The sequence below is a fragment of the Sinocyclocheilus rhinocerous genome, unplaced genomic scaffold (genome assembly GCF_001515625.1).
Source record: "Sinocyclocheilus rhinocerous isolate Xijiao unplaced genomic scaffold, SAMN03320098_v1.1 scaffold4098, whole genome shotgun sequence".
Classification (NCBI taxonomy): Eukaryota; Metazoa; Chordata; class Actinopteri; order Cypriniformes; family Cyprinidae; genus Sinocyclocheilus; species Sinocyclocheilus rhinocerous.
The window spans coordinates 111,296-122,939 of record NW_015644698.1 but is presented as its reverse complement, the minus strand read 5'-3'; the positions used below and the strand labels follow the sequence as shown (position 1 = coordinate 122,939).

General features: G+C 39.0%; 1 protein-coding gene across 1 annotated transcript in view; it reads left to right on the top strand.

Moving 5' to 3' along the window:
* The window catches only part of LOC107758798 (protocadherin-15-like), a 126,525-nt gene that overhangs the window by 46,872 nt on the left and 68,009 nt on the right, over positions 1 to 11,644 (top strand). The window contains exons 8-9 of the mRNA XM_016576617.1: positions 4,144 to 4,371; positions 9,776 to 9,892. Of these exons, the coding sequence (XP_016432103.1) occupies positions 4,144 to 4,371; positions 9,776 to 9,892 (345 nt within the window). The remainder of the gene's footprint in view (positions 1 to 4,143; positions 4,372 to 9,775; positions 9,893 to 11,644) is intronic.

Here is an 11,644-nt window from a genome sequence, read left to right as displayed (position 1 = left end):
CCGCAGTCTCCTCCATGTCGACGCTCATCACATCAACCTCCTCGGAGTAAGATAGATGAAGCATCTGGCCCTCTCTCCATGGGGAAGAAACTGCGGGGCGAACTTCCGATCCCTGAGAGGGGGCCGTGGATCTAGCAGGGTGAGGACCGAGATAAGGACGAGCCCGTCTCGGATCCCTCCGCTAAATCCACTTGCGATCCCCACGATAACAGCCGCTGCTGTGCCTCAACAACAGCGGGGCCGGACCCAGCAGGATCACCTGGCCTCTTTCATCAAAGACTTCCAGGCAGGAGCAGAGCACACGGAGCGGAAGAATCTCACAATCAGGGCAGGCTGAACCCCGAAGGCTGCCTGTGCATGCTTCGCTCCCCAAACAGACGATGCACAAATTGACACGACTTGAAATGCCGTCCGCTCGCCACAGATTTTGATTTACACTTAGGCATTTTGAACTCGCTTTCTATACAAAGATTCTCCTGACTGACTGAGTGCTTTTGCTTACACACACATACACACACACCAATAATCGCTGAAGAGCAAGAAGCTAACATGTGCGCTTGCCGGATGCGCCTTTATGCTTCTGGTTGCTCACGTCACTTCGCTTGTGACGTCTCGCTTCTCTATTGGACTGAGTTCACACATGCTTCAGAACGTGGCCTCGCCGGGGGCATTCCCAAAGCGTTCGACGCAGCTCGAGTTCCTGAAGGGGAACCATATTTCATCACATTAATGTGATCTGAATGGTATTTTCTTTTACCTTGTGTAGTTTTGTTCATACTTTTCAAGCATGAGGACATACAGTGCAATGAAAAGTTTTGTGCCCCCTTCCTGTTTTTTATTTAAAAACTGCATTTTGTATTTACTCGGGTTATCTTTGTGTAATATTAAAATCAGTTGGATGATCTGAATCTTTTAAAGGGGTCATAGGATGCGAATTCAATTTTTCCTTCCTCTTTGGAGTGTTCATAAATACAAAATGCAGTTTTTAAATGATGATTTTATTTATTAAGGGAAAAAAACTGTCGAAACCTACCTGGCCCTATGTGAAAAATTAATTGCCCCCATCATGTTAAATCATGAAAGAACTGTGATTAACCACATTATTTTAGTTAGCCACGCCCAGGCCTGATTACTGCCAGACCTGTTGAATCAAGAAATCACTTAAATATAACCTGTCTGACAAAGTTAAGCATGCTTAAAGAGCAACACATCATGCCGCGATCTAAAGAAATTCAAGAACAGATGAGAAACAAAATAGTTGGTATGTATCAGTTTGGAAAGGGTTATAAAGCCATTTCTAAGGCTTTGGAACTCCAGCGAACCATGGTCAGAGACATTATTTACAAATGGAGAAAACTTGGAACATTGGTGAACCTTCCCAGGAGTGGCCGGCCTACCAAAATTACTCCAAGGGCACAACGACGACTCCAGGAGGTCATAAAAGAACCTAGAACAACATCTAAAGAACTGCAGGCCTCACTTGCCTCAATTAAGGTCAGTGTTCATGATTCAACAATAAGAAAGAGACCGGGCAAAAACAGCATCCATGGGAGAGTTCCAAGGCAAAAGCCATTGCTGACCAAAAAGAACACAAAGACTTGTCTCACATTTGCCAAAAAATATCTTGATTATCCCCAAGACTTTTGACCAAATATTCTGTGGACTGATGAGACAAAAGTTTAGGGTGACCATACGTCCTCTTTTCCCCGGACATGTCCTCTTTTTGGACCTACAAAAATGCTTCCGGGCGGGGTTTCTTAATTGCCCAAAATGTCCGGGATTCGGCTGTTTTCTTAATCCCGCTCCCGCTGAATCTCTGACCATTGCCGCCTGCTCCCACAACATCTTTCGCTCCCGCGATTTTCGTGTCCAATCGTTTAAACATTCTAATATTGTGTATAATTTTGGCGCATCAGGGAGCCGCTCTCAGGATGCGGTGTATTTAAATATTTTTGAATGAGCATTTGCGCTGTTTATTTTCACTTTCGATTTCGCGATGACGCACTCTGTGTAAAGGGAGCACATCTTACAAGATACTCAAGCATGGTCTTGTCAGTCATCTCTCCTTATTCTCGACCTGTGATCAGTCAAAGCTGACTCCGGTAGCTCTTGTTGGATGCAGGGTTGCCAAGTCCGCGTTTTACGGGGAAGAACACTCGGGGGGAGCGCTCTGGGTCCGGGCTTAGACCCGAGCTTGGACCCCTCTCCCCAGACAGGGGGAGTACCCCGGGCTCGAGGGTAATTACAGAGCTCGGAGCCCTCTCCCCGGACAGCACGCCAAATACGCATAACCTTTACTCTGTTCATTATAATTAAGTGTGAACTCGTGAATTGCTGCTAATGGTGTTCATCGTCTGTTTGAATACGTCTTTAATTGATTTTTCCGTACATTTCTGCCATATGTTTATTAACTGAGAGTCACCACTGGTAAGCTACTACTAAATATTGTAGAAACGTAATTTTCTGTAAAGTTGCTTTGCATCGTGAAAAGCGCTATACAAATAAACTTGAATTGAATAAGTGTGACAAATATGCAAAAAATAAAAAAATAAAAACAGGAAGGGGGCAAAAATCTTTTCACGGCACTGTACCATGCAACATGTCCATATTGGCATTGGCAAGATTTGTCAAGCTTTTAGACAAAGTCACAGATGAATTTGCACCAAAATACAGTTTGCACCAGTCTTTCTTCTCCTGATTATATCAATATAGACTCATTGAACCTTTACCTCTACTGAAACTCCACAAAAATACTTGAGTAGATATATAAATAAATATATATACAATTCATTGCAGTTTCCAGCTTTGCAACTTTTCTACCAGTTTTCAAACAGATTATGACTACAGGAGTAGTCAATCGATTAAAATACCTAATTTTCACGTGTTTCCTTGCACAATACTATGACCTCAGAGTGCTTTTACCATAGCACATGATTTGTAAACTAATACATTTTGATATTTGCATCTCATAATCTCTATATGTATGGCTTTTCTAATGTAAACTTGCTCGGTAGCTCACCTGGTACACCATTACAGTTGCAATGAGGAGCACCTATATACAAGTCCCATTGAACATGAAAGAGAAAAGACTTGTAGAAACAAGCTAAAATACAATGATTGCTTCAGCCAATGCATTTTTATCTCACATTTGCTTTTACTGACACTATCTGTTAGGATTTAGTGTAGTTATTTTCAAATGCAAAAGAGCATTAACCTTTCCAGCCACTAAATGAGTGTTTCATTGGTAAACTGCCACAATACGTACAACAACCAACTTAATAAAATGTTGCTAGATTCACCTTAATCTGTTTTTAAACTGAATGCATTTTAGGGCCACTCACAAAACATTTGAATTTGAAAATGTCATGAAACATGCATGACGCAATGTAATTATCACCAGAAATGTTGCCCCAGGCATGATTTTCCAATGAGCCTTGGTTGGATAATATGGTTAATTGCATGTTGTCATTTGCATTTAGCAATGTTTTTTGCTGCTGGCCATGACTCAATCAGAAAAGGCCTTCGGCCCATTTTTTGGGATCACGACCCACCTGCTGAGAACCACTGTATTACAAGACCAGGCACAATTTTATCTTCAGGAGCTACACAATGCCTAACAGAACCTTCCAAAGGCCTGTGTCCTCTCGGGATGTTGTTCAGTTTGCCGTAATGGTTAATTTGTGAGTTCCCACAGCTCAGAGCATGGCTGCCGGTGAAGCATCTTTCTAATTTACTCATCGCTTCAGGGTCACTACAGGATTAGTTTCAATCATTAATGTAACCCGGTCATTTGATTTATTCAGAAAAAGTTTAATTAATGCCGAGATTAGAATTACTCATCCGAAGTGTTTTGGTCACTATGATTGTCTCACACAGGCACTGGACCGAACCTTCCAAAGGCCTGTGTCCTCTCGGGATGTTGTTCAGTTTGCCGTAATGGTTAATTTGTGAGTTCCCACAGCTCAGAGCATGGCTGCCGGTGAAGCATCTTTCTAATTTACTCATCGCTTCAGGGTCACTACAGGATTAGTTTCAATCATTAATGTAACCCGGTCATTTGATTTATTCAGAAAAAGTTTAATTAATGCCGAGATTAGAATTACTCATCCAAAGTGTTTTGGGCCTAATGATTGTCTCACGCAGGCACTGGACCCCGATCTGGATGCGAACATCACGTACCGTATCAGGACTGAGGAGGCCAGAGAGCTGTTTGCAGTGAATCCTCTCACTGGAGAGCTGAGGGTGCTTCACTCACTTGATTTCGAGAAACTCTTACCAAATGGGACAACATGGAACTTTGTGGTAGAGGCTGTGGATGGCGGAAGTGGCAAAATGCCACCGGGGTTGGCCTCTGTTACCGTCACTGTGTTGGTAAGGGAGTCTCAATTATGTTCCTCAATTCCTTGACTAATCTATCTGTACCCTACCAAACCCCATAAAATCAAGTCTTTTCAGTCGACTGCCTTCTTGGTAACACCCCCGGGCAGCTATTATGTACTAACTCGGCCAGCATGGAGATTCCTACTGGTCTAATCTGGACTTTTTAGCAGGGGATATCCCGAAACTGTTGGCATCCTGTGATTTCTCGGTAGCCGCTCTTAAGCCCTGTGGACACTGACAGCTAGATACTGTATTATGTCTGAAATGGTCATTAGGTCCACAAGACCTCAGCTGTGTAACCAGCTGATTTGTAAGGTCTCAGAAGATTAAATTCCACACACTTGATGAATGTCAATTAGCTCCCGCTGGAAATGCTGCTGTTGGTTAAGTGGGAAAAAGAAATCATTGCGGAGGTACAGTATATCTGTGGTCAAGGTCACTGTGACCATTTTCCAATGAAATGCTACTGTTGTTTGTTTGGGGGACCTGCGAACCATTTCTTAGAATGGAGAATTGAACCAAGACATAACTGAATTCATACATTACCTGCCCACAAACAAATATGGGTGACTATTTTTGTCTTTTATGTAGTTTTGAGAACAAATGTGAACATTCAAAGTAATTTAATGTATTTATGCTATCATAAATGTGGCATCACATTTACGATTGTTCAACAAATTTTCACAGGGGGAATCCATGAGATTGGGAATTTCATGCAAGGTTGTAAGGTGTTTGGTTTCAGAATTGGTTAAATGAAAACTAATTTTGGTTTCAGTAAAAAAAATAGATTTGTGTGCATGACTAAATGTATAATAATCAGTGTTGGGCAAGTTACTCTGAAAATGTCATTAAATTACTGATTACTCCTTTTAAAAGTAATCACGTTACTTTTCTGATTACTTTATTTCAAAAGTAATTTGTTACATTACTAGTTACATTACTTTTTTCTGTGGCTACATCCATGAAATTTACATGAAATCCCAGCATAAATGCTCCCGATAAATATTTGTTATTAAAGCATCAACATTCACAAAACACTGTTATTTTTAACTAAAGCAAGCATAGGCTGCTGCGTACATGGTTTGGCATGGCAGAATGCCAGCAAATAGCGCTGCTTTTATAATCTCTAAAAAGATGACATCTCAGTTCATCGCAATCTCACAAAGCTCTGTTATAACACAATGAATATATGCATAATGAATCTTTCATAATGTCTACAATTTGTGTGTTAAAATGAGAGGATTCATGAGCACGCAAATTTCAGCACTGCACTCCTGACTGGCCATTGCGTTCCAGAAATCAACATTGTTCAATGCAGCTAACACGTGTTATAGCCTAAATAGAAACTCTGCCTACGCTTGCGCCTGTTAATCGTTTTTATTTTATATTAGTTCTTGTTGCTTTTGTGCAATAGATGAATAACAATTTATTTGTTTTAGATATTTTTTGTTTAGATTTTTCTATTTTGCAGGACACACACGAGTGTCTACCTGCCCGCTTCAGCACTCGCACACACATTACTAAGTAATGCGTTACTGCCCAACACTGATAATAATATATAGCTATCGATTCACACATGATATTAGTAAAAATAAATAAATAGAAAGTAAGCTAAAGCTTTTTTTTTTTTTTTTGGTCACAATCTGTTGCAAATACAGCATTACAGTAAAGGTACCTGATGCAAATAATCAAATGTGCTCTCCTTAAAGGAATAGTTCACCCAAAAATGAAAATTCCGTCATCGTTTACTGACCCTCAAGTTGTTTCAACCCTGTATAAGTTTATTTCTTCTGTTGAACACAAAAGAAGATATTTTGAAGGGAAAAAAAAAAGTTGATGGCCATTGACTTCCATAGTATTTTTCCATACTGTGGAAGTCAATGGGGGACCATCAACTGTTTGCTTGTTTGTATTCACATCCATATTCTTCAAAATATCTTCTTTTGAGTTCAATAGAAGAAGAAAAAAGAAACTCATACAGGTTTGGAATAACTTGAAGGTGAGTAAATGATGACATAATTTTCACTTTTAGGTGAACTATCTCTTTAATTGTCATCTCTCTCCTATATCACATTGTAGATCTGATTCATTTTGGTGAATGGAAGTGAAATGTATAGTTTGTTAATCACAGTGTTTAACTAAGTTATATAAATTGTTATAAATAGTTTTATTAGTTGCATTTAGTGTAAAAACACTGTTCAAACACAGTCACCCTATTTGAGTTCCTTTATGTGCCAGATAAATATGGCTCTGATTGCTAAATTAATGTTGTTTAGTTTTGCATTTAAAAAGATATTGCTTCAATGTAGTTAGCCACTTATTGTTGGGAAACTCTTATAGGTAACTACTTGTTTAAAAGGGTAAATTAACTAATTAAACTACATTATGAGAAGCTTATAGCTTTTAAAACCACAATTTCAAAGTAGCTTCCCTTATTCATCTGAATGTTATTTTCTTCTCTGGTCAAGCTTCGACAAGAGAGCCAGGGCACTGTTAGACATTTAACCGGTTGTTTAGGATTACATTTATTTTTATGTTTATTTCATTTACCAAACCGCCTGCAGTTTGATAGGTTTCAGCTTCAAAGAAGAAAAAAAAGAGTTTAAGCAAAAGCGTTTTCATGCAAGGAAACACACAGCTTATTACATCCTCTACAGTCTCCCAAGAAGCCCTAATTGTTTCTGTGTTGAGATTATGTATTCATTTTCCTTCTGTGCACGGTGTGGCTAATTGATAATTAGTTGCTGTGGAAAATGAAAAAGTGAACAGTGGAAATGAATGTGCTACCTGATGCATGGAGACTCGGGATATCAGAGTGATTATGATGGGATAGAGGCCCCAAGGCACCGTCCTGATGGAGAAATGGGACCTGATGGTCCCAGCGCGACCATCGTGAACTCACTACACTTTGCAGATTCACTTTAAGGCTTGACGGATTTTATTTTTCATCTGGGGAGGGAGAAGACACACAAAGATGTGTGGGACTGAAAAATAAGAGAAAAAAAAAAAACAATTTCACTCCAAAGCACTTTCCTCGGGACTTTTTATTTTGGGGATGTGAGCAATAGCAAAGTTTTATTAGTCAGTACTCGGGACTCAAGGACATCCTTGAATACGTGCATTCTCACAGGAAGGACAAAGGCTGGGGGATTGACAGGGGAGGGAGGTGTAATTTGGATACCTGAACCTGCCTGGCCTCTCCTTGGACTCGGAGCCGGCTGCTCTATTGAGTGTATTAGGTCGCATTGCGTCTCTTGTATCTCCCAGAATCACCTGTATCATCAGCATTCATGGGAGCCAACCGCAATTTTCCGCTTTGCTGTATCTTTCACATATATAACTTTGTAGAAAAAAAGTTAAGGTCCTGCGAAAAATTAGCACCCACTTTCAGCAACCTTGCATCCGGAAGTATCTCTACTGAGGTTTGAAAAATTACAGTAGAAAAACTTATAAACCATTGAAATACAATGGAAAAGTACAGCAGTGGAATGAAAAACTGCGTTCTGAGTGAATGACCCTACTATACTTAGCAAATACAGGTGGCAGAGTATTCAATAAAACAAAATTGCATAGCCACCAAATTCGAAATTCTGACATCCAGGAAATAAATATGTCTTGGGCAGCAATTTTACCACAAATACGGACAAGTGATACCACCACAACCACCAGAAATACTTAATTGTGTCTGCTTTACAATGAAACAAGCTTATTGCAACCGATTCCCTGACATAACACATTCATTGCGACCCATTTAACAGATGCATCATCTTAAGTTAGAACAACTTGAACAGCAACAAACAATAACAATACAGCGAAATAATCAACTAACTACGATCATGTAGCCCTCTATCAAACATTAAAAATTTATATCATCATACCTTTAGCTTACTCAGTAGTGCTGCATTCTTAGTTGAACTAAGAACCGCTTGCGCGGGAAGATTGTGTGTCAGATGTAACAATTAAAATGCTACTTTGTGAAACGGACTGTCCTAAATTGTTGCTATAGTAGCATCATATTAATGCTAGAAAGCCTATGCATCTGGCAGCTATATTTTTTTAATAAACCATTATATTTCATAAATTAAAATCTATTTTCACACTCATCTTGAGTGAGGGGGCATGATAGTCCGAGTGAGGGGTGACGCCCCCTTATGGTGATTACATAATTTGCAACATTTTATGGTAGTGGATGGTTGCTGTTGAGCTTTTTTGTAGTGATTAATTTCTAGAACAGTGACTTCTCTCATTGGTGGATAGCGGTTTAGAATTATGGGTAATGCAGTTCTTCATTGGAAATGTGCCATTAAACAATTTGAATGAAGTTGAAATCGCATTGAGAAGCATATATCACTTTTTAGCTATCCTGAAATATTGACAATATTAATGTGACTGCACCATTATGCTAAAATATGGTCAATATGTTTTGTTGTTGTTGTTTTTTGTTTATTTGTTTGTTTTTTTATTTAATAAAATTCATATTGCACTTTTCATAAATGCACAGACATCTCTGCAACCAAAATATTTAGCCAAAATAGCCACCAAAAAAAACAAAAAAAAAGAGTAATTTTTGGTAAAATTGTTTTGGTGGACTGAAATAATTGACAGAAACTTTTCTTTTTTTTCTTTTTTTTTTATAATTAGAAGCCCGGCCCTCCTAATGCATTCCTACCCATACCTGGAAATGTGGACATCACTACAAAGTTTTTGGAGACCAACAAGGGTCAGGCATCTTGCAGATTGCTTTAAAGGGTTTCACACAATCAGGGAATATATCTAAAATGTGGTTGAACGTACACATATTCCTTTCATCAAAATATGTTTATTTAATTACAGGATCTGCCGAACACCTGATTGAAGGAGATCTGGTGTTTCCCAAAACTAAAAATGCTCTCTACTGCTTAAACAACAACTGTTTCTGGAAGAGAAACTCTAGCAACCTATTTTTTTTTTTTTTTTTTTTTTTACTTATGAAGACATGGTTGTATCTATCTTGAAATGTTTATATGTCATTGTTAAAAGTGAATTTCCATATGGAGAAAATAAATCAAACTTTTTAGCTCCAGAAGCACTCTATTGCATTATATTAGCACCCTATTTTTAGCTTTGCCTCTTTATTCTCTCTAGTAACCTTTTCATCTGCCTTTAGCGCTCTCTCAGTGGCTATAATTATGTCTCACCCAACTTTTTCCCCAAAAAGTCCCCGGGCACCTAGCACTGTGACATCCTTAATGCACTACATGATCTACTATTGAATAAATGCCATTTTTGCTTAGTGTTTTAGTGTTGGAGGCTAGCTAATGGGGCCTGAGCTAGTGCACAGTCTGACAGTTACAGGCAGGCGAAGAGAGCAGGAGTCAAGGCACTAATCGGAGTTTGATGTTCTGTGTCTGGGCAGGACATGAACGACTTCCCACCAGTGTTCAGTCAAATGCTGTACCGGGGAATGGTGGCGCCCAATGCAATCAAGGGGACCATAGTGACCACTGTACACACTGAGGACCTGGACCCACCGGTGAGTTGGCTTGATTATGTGCGTTCTTTCATCCCTGAGATATTTCAATCAAGGAATTTTCAAAAAAATTTACTCACCCTTAGGCCATCCAAACACAGCAGATTTGGAGAAATTTGGTACTGCAGTACATCACTTGCTTACCAATGAATCCTCTGCAGTTAATGGGTGCCATCAGAATGAGAGTCCAAACAGCTGATAAAAACATTTCAATGATCCACTGATAATCCGCATGACTCAAGTCCATCATGTAACATCTGCGAAGTGAAAAGCTTTTTGTTTGTAAGAAACAAATCCATCATGAAGGCATTTTAACTTAGTCACTGATTCTGGCCAAAATATCCCTGTCCATAATCCATAAAAACACTTTCTCCAGTGAAAAAGTCCATCCACGGTTGTCCTCTCACATCAAAATCCACCAACATATATTTCGTTTTCGACTGTTTTTGCTTGTAAATAGTGTTTGATCTGTGCATATTTCGACAACGTGACTTTTTTTTTTTACTAAAGTCAGCAATATTATGGATAGACAACTCATATTTTTGCCAAAAGCAAGTTTGAAACTAAAAACATCTTAATGGATTTCATACCAACATCCAATTTTTCACTTCAAAAGATGTTAATTGATGTACTGGAGTGGTGTGGATTACTGTGATGTTTTTATCAACTGTTTTGACTCTCATTCTGATGGCACCCATTCACTGCAGAGGGATACACAGGTGAGTAAGTGATATGATACTAAATTTCCATTGCAATGAAAAAAAAAGCACATTTACATCTTGGATGGCCTGATAGTGAGTACATTTTCTGCGACTAACTATTCCTAGCAACAAACTATTCCTTTAAGGAATAAAAGTTTGAAAAATCAAAGTTCTTCGCTTATACACACATCATACACAGATGCTTAATAGCAATAAGAACACATGAGATTTTACGCCGAAATTCAAGCAACATTCTGCACAAGAAAAACGTCGCCTTGATCTTTTTTTCTACAAAATGTCACTGAAGATATATCGAGTGTAGCATTAAGTCTCTAATGATTAAACTTGAGTGTCATTGACAGTCTCTATTGGTCGTGCCTGATGTGACTGTGAATAGGTCTGACTGCGTTGTGCAACGAGTGAATGTGTACTATGTGGCATGACTTCAAAGGGCTAAGCACAATAAAACAAAGATAAGAGGAGAAAAAACAGCAGCAAAAGACTCAAAGCTGTGTGTGTGTTTAACTGAAGAGGCAGCTACACCAGCCCAACCAGTGTGTAACAACCTGGCACGTCGCCAGCACAAAGCCCCAGAGCTCTACCTACCCTCCACAGGCACACTCGCACACAAACACAACACAAGCTTCACACAATGGCATGTATTTTACACAGCCATAGTCCTGGGCTACTACAATATTGAAAATTCGTTTTTTTTAATTTTTTGAAAATGTAAAAATGCAGAACGTTTTCTGTGATGGGTAGTGTTAAGAGCAGGGTTAGGGTAAGGGGATGGAAAATAGTTTGTAAAGTATAAACACCATTACACCTATGGAGAGTCCCTGTAAACCACATATACCAACGTGTGTGTTTGTTATGTTTTGTATTTTGGTTTTCAATTTCAAGTTAAGTTTTAGCATTGTTTTGTGTTTAGTTTAGTTCTGTTTTTCCCCTTTGCTTTGATTTTTTTGTTGTAGCATTTAGCGTTGTTGTGTTTTGTTGTTGTATTTTACTTTGATTTTTTTTTGTTTTGATTTTGCTTTTTTTGGGGGGGGGG